The sequence below is a fragment of the Henckelia pumila genome, chromosome 3 (genome assembly GCF_033568475.1).
Source record: "Henckelia pumila isolate YLH828 chromosome 3, ASM3356847v2, whole genome shotgun sequence".
Taxonomy (NCBI): domain Eukaryota; kingdom Viridiplantae; phylum Streptophyta; class Magnoliopsida; order Lamiales; family Gesneriaceae; genus Henckelia; species Henckelia pumila.
In genome coordinates, this window is record NC_133122.1 from 198,618,710 (window position 1) to 198,632,536 (window position 13,827).

The 13,827-nt window shown below is 33.5% G+C and overlaps 1 protein-coding gene across 1 annotated transcript; it reads left to right on the forward strand.

Annotated features, from left to right (window-relative positions):
* Positions 1 to 5,974: 5,974 nt before the first annotated feature.
* Positions 5,975 to 13,430, forward strand: LOC140886677 (cullin-4). Its single transcript, XM_073293395.1, has 17 exons — positions 5,975 to 6,447; positions 8,010 to 8,125; positions 8,201 to 8,547; positions 8,912 to 9,092; positions 9,235 to 9,357; positions 9,446 to 9,733; positions 10,114 to 10,239; positions 10,989 to 11,090; positions 11,172 to 11,225; positions 11,827 to 11,933; positions 12,020 to 12,080; positions 12,170 to 12,301; positions 12,406 to 12,543; positions 12,635 to 12,715; positions 12,793 to 12,873; positions 12,981 to 13,061; positions 13,144 to 13,430. The coding sequence occupies exons 1-17, from the start codon at positions 6,063 to 6,065 to the stop codon at positions 13,255 to 13,257; spliced, it is 2,517 nt and encodes an 838-aa protein (XP_073149496.1). The 5' UTR covers positions 5,975 to 6,062; the 3' UTR covers positions 13,258 to 13,430.
* The last annotated feature ends 397 nt before the right edge of the window (positions 13,431 to 13,827 follow it).

Below are 13,827 nucleotides of genomic sequence, written 5' to 3' on the forward strand. Positions count from 1 at the left end.
TTAGAGAGTGAAGGGGGGGAAATAAAATGGATGCTGAAAGAGGAATATATACATATATCTCATCGCCAGCTTTTGGTATCATAGTATCTTTTTCAAGGAGTCCAATATCCTCCTTTTGTCACTGTCTATGCCCATGCAACATGACCTGGTGTTTGACTTACTGACGGTGAATAAGATGATACCTTTATACCATTTTAATAGTGGGTGATGTAACATGTACACGGTGGATTATATATTGCACTTGAAATTATGTAACTATCTTTAATATATTTTGGAAAGAGTTTTTTCAAATAAAGTGGAGTAATTTTGTAATTTACTTTCAAGTGCAGTATGTAACTCAATGTGTACATGTTATAATATTTTTTAATAAAAATTATGTCTAAATAGAAACATAGTGTTACACATTCGCTTCGAGGTCGCAAAATTATCCCTGCAATTTATTGGAATTTTTTTTTTCGAAAATGCACGTAAATAGTTATAATTTCAAGTTCAATGTGTAATTCAATGTGTAATCATATGTGTACATGTAACATAACCTCTAAGGTTCATAAGTTCATTGAACACTTCACAAAGAATATGTATGTATATATATATAAAGAGATTTGATATGGTGAGCTACTTGAAAATTTTAAGGGAACTTTGAAAATTAGCATCACTACTTTGTAGTAATAATAATAATAATAATAATAAAATGTCTAATAAGTTTGTGTTGATGATGTCAAAAGTTATAATCATTCATTATGATAATCCCGATCTTTATTAGATTATTCGCTCAAACAATATTATAAATCATCATTACTCGTCCTATCGGTTAGTCAGGCAGGCTTGGTGGGATATAAAGGGTAATAAAGATAACATTAATGGAGTATACGTATATTTTGGCCGTCTAGTACAATAGTCAATGAGGAATTCAGTGCATTATTATATAAGTACGATAACTATTAATAAAGAAATATTTAAAAAACAAAAAACAAAAGAACTTTATTTTGTGATTAAAGGCAATTAAAAATATATAAAATAATAAAAATAACGACGTATCACCGAAAAATGTAACATCTCACCCAAAAATACTAAAGTTGAATTAGAAATTGCCGACTTATCTGATGCTGAATATTCAAACATATATATAATTAAAAACATAGAAAAAACCTAAATATACATGTTGTGTTTTGCATAAAAATTAATTATCAGTGGGAAGAAAAATACGTGGTTAGTATTAGTAATATCTAATGTAAATATATATATATTTATATGAACTATATATATTTGTATTTATTTGGATGAAATGGTTGGAATAATGATCATAAAGGTATCTGAACCACGTGAAATACTCTGAAATCTGAATCTTGAATATCAAAATATGTATGGATTCAGATAAATATGAAATTAAAAGAGAAGGTTTAAAAAGCAAGCTCGATCTCAAACATGTATAAATGCATGCATGCACTACAAAAACCATTAAATCATCTCTCTCTATTTTATGGTTATGTGATGCTTTATTTGAACCTTTACACCAAATATATAGCTTTACAAAAGCTCCATATATCTTTTATATATATACCATTCTTTAGGAATTCTATAGAATACACATCCACATCCCTTTCCCATTTTCTTTATTTCATTCACACCAAATTGAAAAATTTTGTTATTGCATTTACCATATTTAGTTGTAGGAAGACGTACTTAATTAACGCCAAACCAACTTTGTTTCAATATTGAGCGATATATTTTGAGAAAGCATATGGCTAAGTCTCTAATTTCAAAAATAGATACCTATATATGATTAATTAGGAGCGAGATTTAACAGATTAATAATCATTTGAGTTTTTAATTTCAGTCTTAGTCTGCTATCTTTTATTTTTTCGAAAATATGAGTCATTTTCCCGACTTGACGTTAACATTTATCACGTATGCAGTGTCACATCAACGCTACTTATGAAGAAAACGACTGAAACTGAAAGAAATTAAATTGAAAGATAAATGACAATGTCCAATTTTGCCGGTATACAGAACCGAAATTGCAAACAGACAAAACATATCGGATGAAGTCGTAATTCTTTGTTAATTAATCAGTAGTTAAGTTCCTGTATATATGGTTGTTGATGCATAAACAGTAAACTTAAAAAGAAAAAAAAAAAGGCTTGTGTTTGGTAATTGTTAGAGATCAACCCAACACCTCTCGATGGATATGCTTTTGTCAAAGTTTCTTTAAATGATCGATGACACTCGAATTCCTTCTTCTTCATTTTTCGTTTTTTTTTTCTTTTTTTTTTTTGTTTTGTTTATCTTCATCGCTTTCATACATCCTCATCATATACAGGTGATGGCATTATATTCGTGCAGGTGCTCGCCAAAAAAAAAAAAAAAAAAAAAAACTTTTTTTTTAGTAACATTTTTACTTGCACACTAAATGGTTGGATCTTGAAACGGAGACAAAACAAGTGTGTATGAATAATAAAGCGACTAATTAGCTATAATTAAGCAGCTTTTATGTAAAGTAGATGCATAATTACAATTATATATATCACGGTGTACCGCAACCGGTTCTTAGGAGTTAAGCAAAAGATTCTTCCACAATGTACTTATAATATAATCAATTAAAAAACTTTTTTTTTCAATGCGAGTTAGTGTAGTAAAGTTTGCTTGTTTCCATGTTCTTCAATATTGGAAAAATTAATCAATAAACTTTAATAATATGTGGCAACACATATTTGATATTACTTATTGTCAAAACAAGTAAATTAAAGGTTTTCTAATTTATAAATATTAAAAAGTTATTTAGTCTTTTTCCATGATTCAACTTTCGAGCCTATGGAGGTGATTATACGGAAAACATAACATGTGGAGAAATAAAATAAATCAAATTTGAAAGTTCTTATATTTTTTTTATTATAACCGTGATATCTTTTGGGCAAACAGTATTTCACACCTTTAATTTGTAAAAATGAAATTGCGATCGACCCAATGGTTTCACGTATCAAACACATTTAATCCCTGTGTTTTTTAAGCGCAATCACATTTTCCTTATTTGTAGATTGTCTATAACATCTTATCTTATTATAAAAAAATATGAAAAAATCATTAATTTTAAAATAACAAAAATCAGCATGTTTAGATAAATATTTGACTGTACAAACATGAAGCACGCGTATAAAATTAACTACTAGTATAAATAATTAATCTCATCTTAAATTGCAAAAAAATAAAAGGGGTTTTTTTTTAATGTCCCAATTCTCATCTTAAACCAATATGTGACCATTGCATTTAACACACATGCACGTACACACATATATTTGAACATGATTGTAAGAATACACTAATTAAAACGAAGGTGCAATTACCACAAATTGATGAGCTTGCATGATGGTATCATATGCAATACAACGACTAGAAAAAAGTTACACAAGATTTTTGGGGTCCTGAAAATAACTTTTGTCGGCACAAACAACAGTTTAAAGGAGTGATATTGCATCAGCAAACCAAAGGGGAAATCAATTCAAAGATAAGGAAACTGCAAGAGTCGCATCATTCCCACGTAACATATATTACATTCCTTATCCATTTACCAAACACTTTCCACTTTCTTTAGTCTCCCGGCTTCCTTTCGACCCAAATTTTAAAAACCAAAAGACGTACGTGTATATTAAGACAGTCGGTGCTCACGTAATTGTTCATAGTGAGTCATGTTCAGAAGATCAGACCATATATATATATATATATATATATATTCTTTTATGGTGCCCAACACTATACGCCCACTTCATGCCCACCATGTGCAAGTTAACTCATCTATTGTACCGGTCAACTTATTTATTGTACATGGTGGGCATGAAGTGGGCATATAGAGTTGACCACCATAAAAAAACTATATATATATATATATATATATATATATATATATATATATATATATATATATACAATCACAATATATAGAGATCTTTGTATTTAAAGAAACATAAAAGAGAGAGAAATTAATCATATGATATGAAGGATAACTTCATAGTATAAGACACTGTTTGGTATCATGAATGCAGATGTATGTGAGATGAATAGAAGTTTAATAAAAACATGATGAAATATAGATAAGTAATACATAGATACGAGTAATATGTTGTTTTGTATGTTTTTAATTTTGTAGGATTATTGTGTTTATTATTATAGAATATCTTAATTGTCCTTGTCAATTTCACATGTATGACACTCATCCTCCACTAATACCATGGGTTGAAAATGATTTTTCATCAAGCCCACATCTAATGTCATACCGGGCCATGAGATGACAATGAGTTAACAAAAAAATGAAAAAAACAAGATATGAATAAAAATTTATGAATTATCTCACTTTAATCCAATGTATCAAACCATATTTAATATGTCTAATGTTATCCAGATCTTTCAATTACTTTATTTATATTGGTATATATAGTTTGTCGATTTTACACTGGTCCAAATGATGCATGCATGATGATTCAAAAAAAAAATATAATGATGCATGCATGAACGGATTTTTCTTCTAGTACACACGTATACGTATACGTGTACATGCATGTTTTGTATATAAGAATTACTATATGTACAGCGTATAGGTATGTAAATAGACTTTACATGGAATTGATGGCTCACTTTTTCTTTTCCAAAGGATATGAATGGCAAAAATGTTTGCGTAATCCATGACACAGACACGTTGGATATCCATTAATACATACATACGTACGTACGCATATTATATTATATTGTTGTAATATATTGGTGAGAGTAATAAATAAATAAATAAATAAATAAAGAAAAGAAAAGAAAAGGAGCGGAGCGATATATGATCAGTTGATGAATCTACATAATTGCTTTATCATTCCATAAAGAAATTACTGTATCTTGTGATAAGATAAGCAAGTTGGGCGTAAGAGGAAAAAAACATGGATGCTTTAATAGGCTATATAACAAAGTGCATGAAAGATGTGATCGTCACTATATTCTGATTTTTTTTTTCTAAATATGTTTCGAAATGTCATAATTAAATTAGATACTTTTAATGAACATGAATGTTGAAATATGTTCCATATCGATCGGTTAGATAGAGTTACTGAGAGTTCCTTATAAAGATAATGACAAACCTCACACTTAATTAAACTAGTTTTTTGGATGAGTAGGTTCAAGTCCAAATTTAACATTGTATGAGAGTTCAGATTGCATCGTTATCCATTGAGTTAGTTTTTGGGGAGAGTTAGGTTCAAGTCCAAATTTAACAGTTATGTTTTACATTTGTCAAATAATAAATTAATAATTTATGTGCTTTGTAGGATTTCAGGTCGTCTGATTTGTTTGTGTTGTAGATTTTTTTCTTCAAATCTATTTTTTTTTTATAAAAAAATGATGTCGTGAATGCGAGCACTTGAGAAAAAATGTGGGAGAAGTGGGTTACTGACGAGTTTGATCAAGGAGTTTTGTCCAGGCTCAGAGTGGGATCGAGAGAGATGGGGAGAGGACATGGTAGGGGTATAGAAGGCAACAAAAATGGTGAAAAATCACCGAGACACCAAAAACGATTAGTATATACTAATTACACTTAATAAAATATTTTATTAGTAAAAAATTTCATTATCTCATAATCTTTTTTTAAAAAAAAATACATTATCTCATAATCGAAAGAGGAAAAGAGTTGGATTAAACCTTTGACTTCAAAATCACTATCAACAGGACCAGGCCGTCCAAACATTTGATTCATATATATATATAATCATGTGGACTGGCTATCCTGTATAAGTTGGGCTACTTTTTTATGAATATGTTGGGCTTCTTTTGTTGATGGATATATCATAGCATTTGTTATCTAAATGAGGCCTGTAAAAACAGGGCTTATTTACGTCTTAATGCAGCCCCAACTGCAAGGTAAAGCCCAAACTAAAGAACCCAAAAAATAATTTTTTTTTAAAAAAAGATTATATTTTACTCGGAAAATAATTTGGCTTCCTGATCTTCAATCGTAGCTGCCTTCTTCTTTTTCTTCATTGCTTCTCGTGCTATGAGGAGCTCTCTCCTCGAGATTTCTTTGTGATTCTTCTATGTCTCAGCCCACCGCTTCCACTTCCGCCTCCGCTAAAGTCTGTAAACGCTCATCTCCATATTCTTCCTCTCCCACCACCACCGCTGTAGGCGGCGGCGCAGCTTCTATTTTCCCAGCAATGAAGAAGGCCAAGTCACAGGCTGTTGCATCATCAATTGAAGGTAACAAGAACGGACAGCAGCAGATTACTCCTCACGTGCACTTCTCTGAATCCACAATGATCGAAAATGATCCCAACGACGTTGTATTGGAGGCATCTGCGGCTTCCGGAGCTTTTGGTGGCCGCGCTGGCGCTGGCGGAGGAGGAATCACAGCTAATCTTGCTAGGAAAAAGGCCACGCCTCCGCAACCTACGAAAAAGCTTGTGATTAAGCTCGTTAAAGGTTCTTTTTTTCCCCCTTGAAAATCCTGTCTATTTGTTCGAATTGGATTTATTGAAGTATCTATTGTTGATGGGTGTGGATTGAATTCGAGGTTTTCTCAGAATTCTGGGTAGCCCTTGTTGTGATTGAGGTGAAAATGTTAGGGTTTGGAGTGTGCGATTTCTTAATTTGAGAAGGGCAATGTGGAAAAAAGTTTGCATTTTATGTTTTTGTTTTTGGTATGCAGAGATCTGGGATTTTCCCTTTTTTTTAAAAAAAAATGAGAGCTCCTTTGAAAATCAACTGTTGTGAATTGTGATTAATTGGACTGATTTTAGTTGAATCTCAGTGCTTAGCTGCGCAGTGGGTTTACTGATGTATAGATTGTTCTATGGATTTCTGATTTGGTTGTTGATATCTAAGTGATCAAAATGTGATTATGAAAATGTCAGAGCTGAATTAATCTGCTTTGTGTAAACAATTGTGAAATTTTTTGTTTGTTTGTTTTTTTATTTTTACACGGAAGGGGAAATTAATTATGTTTTATTTGAGTATAGAAAAAACATACATATGTCAATATACTCAAAGACTTGCCTCTCTCTCCCTTGGCCACGGTTTCTCTCCGCTTGGTCTTAAGGCCTATCCTGAAATTTGGTCTGCCATATTGTCTTCTGAATGAGTTCCTGGTTGTTCCATTATTTTCGGACTAATTGTATTGACAGTGATGCGTCAATGTTAAATGAACGAGAGTCGTATAGGATAAAAGCATTTATGTCGGTACCATGCTATTCTCATGCCTGGAACCAAACTGATACTTTTTCCACAGTTCATGAAGAAGGCCTTACCTTTCCATTAGTCACAACTTATTGGTTTGTTCCCGTGAGAAACTGAGAATTGAGTGCATTATAAAAAAACTCTGAACTTATGGGAGTTAACTTCTCTGATATATGTGCTCCTCATGAATATGAATGTGTGTTTCAGATATTCCATGACGTGTTGGCGAGTGTATTAGAAAAAACTGACATTGCACTTGTCAATTTTTGTAATGATGAGGTCTGAAAATGATCGATCATATTAGGCAGTTGAGGTGATATACCTGCCAAATGCTGGGTTTTGAGTGATTTAAAATCCTTCCACAAGGAAGAATGCGGATATAGATTATGAAGAAATTACAATTTTTATTTTCCACATTCCTGAATATTATTGCAACACATTTTCTGTAAAATACAAGGAAAGCGATCTTCATGTGATTTCTTAAACTTAAAAAAAAAAATCTGAGATCATGATTGTTTACTTCCTGTGAATTAGAAATTCCTTTTTTATCCCGAGATAAATGAAATTCTGAAGCTTTGAAATAGAAATGAGAAATCATTATCCTTATACTGTAGAATTTACTTCTTGTTGCTTGGTTCCATAAGAAAAAAAACCAATGCGATGGTTCATTATTTATTGAAACATATGTTGAAGGCGCATCATTTGAGCTTGGTAATCTGGAAAAAAATATATTTTCAAGGTATACTGATATATTATTGGTGCTTATTAACGATCTTAATTGCTAAATTCCTTGATTTATGTCTCTAAAGCTAAACCGACACTGCCGACTAATTTCGAAGAAAATACATGGGCCACGCTCAAATCAGCTATAAGTGCCATATTTTTGAAACGACCAGATCCTTGTGACTTAGAGAAGCTATATCAGGTCAGTTTAACGATTGTATTCTATTACAAGGACAGTATGTCTTCAATGCTGACAAGTCAACATCATAATTTTTAGGCTGTCAATGACCTTTGCCTGCACAAGATGGGGGGGAGTCTTTATCAGCGAATTGAAAAGGAGTGTGAAGCTTTCATTAATGCCGCTCTACAATCTTTGGTTGGTCAAAGTGAAGATTTGGTCGTTTTTCTGTCACTAGTTGAGAAATGTTGGCAGGATTTTTGTGATCAAATGCTGATGATCCGTGGAATAGCTCTATATCTTGATAGAACATATGTGAAGCAGACACCGAATGTGTGTTCATTGTGGGACATGGGTTTGCAGCTTTTCCGCAAACATCTTAATCTATCTTCAGAAGTCGAGCACAAAACTGTATTTGGTTTGTTAAAAATGATTGAGAGTGAAAGGTAATTTCGTATATTTGTTTATGAAGCTTGATTTAGATGCAGAATTTATACCAACTTGATTCATGAAGTGAGAATGATTTGTCTCTGGGCATGTAAGGTGTTGTGACATGGCATTGATTTCAGTTAACTTTATGGAGTAAATTGGCTATTTATTTTACCATCGTTATGGAATATTTAGACCACAATTTGCTTCATGCTGCCAACTTTTTAAGAAAGTATTATTTATAAATGCCTGTTACTATTGTTAGCCCACAGAGACCAATCAGGACCATGCACTAATTATATAAACGGACTTGAACTTGATTAGTTGGTAAATAAGTTGTATGGTTTTCCAATATCAGTTTTGTTTTGGTGTTTCTTATAGATTGGGTGAAGCAGTTGAAAGAACTCTCCTTAATCATCTGTTGAAGATGTTAACTGCACTGGGGATTTACCCAGAAAGTTTTGAGAAGCCATTTCTTGAATGTACATCCGAGTTTTATGCTGCTGAAGGAGTCAAATACATGCAGCAGTCGGATGTTCCGGATTATTTAAAGCACGTCGAGGTATGAATGATGCTGTGTTTTCTCCATATACTTATGGGTAATTTAATCTGCCATGCAATTGTAGCGCAGTGTTTCACAGTAGTTATTAATTTTGTCTATCATAAATTGGAGACATTTTCAATTTTTCCACGTGTTCCTCCAGATGAGGTTGCAAGAAGAACATGAAAGATGCCTACTTTATGTAGATGCAAGTACCAGGAAGCCATTGGTAGCTACAGCAGAAAGGCAACTACTTGAACGTCACATATCTGCAATTCTTGATAAGGTAGCTTTTAACAGATCATTTTCCTCTGAACTTGCTCATATTGTGCTTGCGTCCTTATTGGCATTCTAATGATCTAATTCTTGTCCAGGGTTTCGTGATGCTGATGGATGGGAAGCGTATTGAAGATCTTCAAAGAATGTATTTACTTTTTTCCAGGGTTAATGCCCTTGAATCATTAAGGCAATCTCTTAATCAATACATCCGAAGAGCAGGCCAAACCATTGTCATTGACGAAGAGAAGGACAAAGATATGGTTTCCTGCTTACTGGAATTTAAGGCGAACCTTGATATGATATGGGAAGAAAGTTTCTCTAAAAATGAGGCATTTAGCAATACAATAAAGGATGCATTTGAGCATCTCATTAATCTCCGTCAGGTAAGATACGTTACTGCATTATTTAGATATTTAGATATAACTATTGCTTTTGCAAGTGTCAAGAAAGCATCACAACCTCGCTAATCAGTGAATGTAAAGTCGTGACAACTGCATCTGAAGGCATATTTTTAGAAATCAATATGCTGGGCAAAGTTTGCTACATATTTTGTGTCATTTCCAATAAATTTTGTCATACATTTACTGGGAATGAAAATGAACCAATCATTTCCTCATCCCAAACATATTTCGATCTCATCTCACGTTTTTGTTAGCAACCATCATTTTAATTCTTTTTTTTTTTTTTTGACATTCCAAAAATTAACTCACGGTCATCATATTTGCCAATATTATTTTGTAATCAATATTCTGTTCTCTTCTAGAATCGGCCTGCTGAGTTAATTGCCAAGTTCGTGGATGAGAAGCTCCGTGCTGGAAATAAGGGTACATCAGAGGAAGAGTTGGAGGGTACACTTGACAAAGTCTTGGTTTTGTTCAGATTTATACAGGTAATACACATGTATCTGTTTTCAATTTGGGCTTGGTTTACTCGTGAAGAAGAGATACGCCGGCACAGGAAAGATTAGAAGTAAGAAAGTATGAGTGTATGACAGTATCAGAGTGAAAATGGCGGCAATGGGAGGTGGCTAGGGTGGGTTCAAAGATACAGTAATAGCATCAGAACATATTCTGGGCTTGTTTGGTTCAGTATTGCGGAAATGTTTAATGTATGCTTGGTTTTGTTTTAGGTAAATAGATATAACATAGATATCAAATCATATTAAAATTGATTGATAAAATATTATATTTGGGGTTATAATATAGTATAATTACTAGTATCTCTTGGTGAACTTGTGTGTATACATTTTAAATTTTAATATATTATTGAATTTAACTATATTAAATTTTTGTATAAAGAATAATTATGTTGATATAATTGTTTTAAATATTATTTTTTAGTTTTGTTTAATTATACAGCCATGAATGACACTCATTCTCTATATAGTATAGTATGGGTGATAAAGTTTTTTGGGAACAATGAAAAATAAAGTTTAAAGTAATAATTGTCTTAGAGAAGTGAATTGGTGCGAAGATTATTCTGATAAAACAGGAATTGAAGTGAGATAATAATATTTGGCTTTATTTTGGGAACCGAAAAACTACTATTGGGGAACGAAAACAAACGCCGCCTGTGCTATTCACTTGTTTATGTTCATAAATTTATTCTTATCGAGTATGTTTTTCACCGTGTCTGTAGGGTAAAGACGTATTCGAAGCATTCTATAAAAAGGATCTTGCTAAAAGGCTCTTGTTGGGTAAGAGCGCATCTATTGACGCCGAGAAGTCCATGATTACCAAGGTAACACTTACTGCTCTATTGCCAAGGCCCCCAATACTTTTGTTTCCATGGTGAATTAATACTCTTACGTTGATACTGCAGTTGAAAACAGAGTGTGGCAGTCAGTTCACTAACAAACTTGAAGGAATGTTCAAGGTGCATATCAATTTTCCATCTTGCATGCCTGATGCATATGCTGTCGTAGCTTTATCAATTGTTGCACTTGTGGGAAAAAGGCCTACCCTATTTCAAAACCACCCCTAGCTTCAGATGAATCTTTTACCTGAATAGATGGGTTTCTCGAACTCATTTAAATTTTTATCATATTGCCCGTCCCCCCTTGGCCTTTCTGGTGTTTACTGCTCTCTTCTGAATTCTCTTGGTGTTTTCACCATGGCCAGTTATTGATTACCGTTGGACGAGAGTTGCCTCATTCCACACTTTCTTGGCTTTCTTTTTTAGTGGTTTTAGATCATTGTCATGGTCGGGAAAAATAAATCCCTTTACATAGAATCTCTAGAATACCTTTATGGGATCTCAGATTAATTCTCCCTACCATTGCACGGTTTGCATTTAATAAAACCTTGTTTTTCTTCTGATGTATCTTCAAGAACATGGCAAGAAACTATATATGTCCAGAACACAAAACAAAAACAAAACAAAAAAAGAAAGATTCCATGTTAAAGTATATTGTCCGATAAGTCCATGAGCTTTTGTATCTAGTCATTAACTTAATTGCATTAATCCATTATTCCAGGATATTGAATTGTCAAAGGAAATTAATGAATCATTCAAGCAATCATCCCAAGCTCGGACAAAACTTCCCTCTGGAATCGAGATGAGTGTCCACGTCTTGACAACAGGGTACATAACCATTTCTCTTGGTTATACATAAGTGTCACTACAATCTTAGTCTTCTAGGAGATTAAAAATGAATGGTTTTGCTTCAGGTACTGGCCAACCTATCCACCCATGGATGTCAGGCTGCCCCATGAACTCAATGTTTATCAGGTTTGTCCACACACCAACAAAGTTAAATTGGATACAGAGCATAGAGTTCTGCGGAATAACCATATGTAATTGCTTCAATTGCTCTCTAGGATATATTTAAGGAGTTTTATTTGAGCAAGTACAGTGGAAGGCGGCTAATGTGGCAAATTTCATTGGGTCATTGTGTACTAAAAGCAGAATTTCCTAAAGGTAGAAAGGAGCTGTCAGTTTCTCTATTTCAGGTTGGTTTCATTGAATTGTACGTGCATAATTTTGTTTGGCAATTAATAATGCTTCTCTCGAGTCTTGATATGCTAACATGTTGCATCTGTTTTGTCTGTGCCAGACTGTTGTCTTGATGCTCTTTAATGATGCCGAAAACCTTAGCTTTCAAGATATCAAGGAATCCACGGGTATTGAAGATAAAGAGCTGCGAAGAACTTTGCAGTCCCTTGCATGCGGAAAATTTCGTGTTCTTCAGAAAGTGAGTGATCATTGTCCAACAGCTGATGCTTCAGTTTCTTTGCTAGCTTGCAGAATTTATTTATGAACAAGATAATAAATTGTCCTTGCAGATCCCCAAAGGGAGAGATGTGGAAGATGATGACTCCTTTGTTTTCAACGATCAATTTACTGCACCTCTGTATCGTATCAAGGTTATTTTGTTAATGCATATTTTATAACACTGCAATGTGATTGGTGGTGAAGAACTAACATACTTTTATATTAATAGGTAAATGCCATTCAGATGAAGGAGACTGTAGAGGAGAATGCCAGTACGACGGAACGAGTCTTCCAAGACCGTCAATATCAGGTCTAACACATGATATTCATTCTCCAAGATTCTCTTGTTAATTGGTTATACGTTGCTTAAGAATATCTGCTCAGTAAATACGACTCTTGATTCCGCTGTTCGTACAGGTTGATGCCGCTATTGTTCGGATTATGAAGACAAGAAAAGTTTTAAGCCACACTCTCCTGATAACTGAACTCTTTCAACAGGTGATTAACCGTATCTTCTGTGTTATGTGGCTCCTTATGAAAACAGATGTGTAATTTTAAAGCGTTCTTTTTTCCATTGCAGCTCAAGTTTCCCATAAAACCTGCCGACCTGAAGAAAAGGATCGAAAGTCTCATTGACAGAGAATACCTGGAGCGCGACAAAAACAACCCGCAAGTGTACAACTACCTTGCGTAAAATGGTTGCAAGACGTATCGTTTCCTCTTGTAAATGACATGGGAATCCCTGCCCTTTATGAGGAAGCTGAAAGCCTGAGAATCCCATGTCAATTTATATGTACAGGTACTCATAGAAGATATTTTTGTCGTTGTGTTCAGTGAAAGTATATTTCCATGCTACATTCTATAAAATCATGTTCCAGTATTCTGAGAAACGCAAGGCTGCTCGTATACTTGATGTTCTTCTTGGACAAATTTTGAGGCAGTGGGCAAAGCTAGCCTACGGGTAATACGAGAGAAAACTGAAATTGCAAGTTTTTTTTAAAAAAGCATCATGCAATCAAATCTCAAGATCCGAGTCGAAATATTCAGGAATGTAATTTTAATGACAATGTTGCAACTGGGTCGAAGTGGTGTTGCTTCTCAGGTCTCATGGCATGTGCTTCAAGTGAAATTGAAAATGACTTAATTATTCGATTGAAGATCTGTTGGTTCGAGGGATGTGCCTTGCGCTGCATCTAATGTTTCATGACATGAGATTAAATATTAAATCACAAAAATTCATATGAGACGGTTTCATGGTCGGGTT

What these genes read in the sequence shown, in the direction of transcription:
- LOC140886677 (XM_073293395.1), top strand. Translation starts at nt 6,063, where the DNA reads ATGTCTCAGCCCACCGCTTCCACTTCCGCCTCCGCTAAAGTCTGTAAA. An exon ending in ACTTAGAGAAGCTATATCAG is followed by an intron (nt 8,126 to 8,200) that starts GTCAGTTTAACG and finishes CATAATTTTTAG; the next exon opens with GCTGTCAATGACCTTTGCCT. An exon ending in ATGAACTCAATGTTTATCAG is followed by an intron (nt 12,081 to 12,169) that starts GTTTGTCCACAC and finishes ATTGCTCTCTAG; the next exon opens with GATATATTTAAGGAGTTTTA.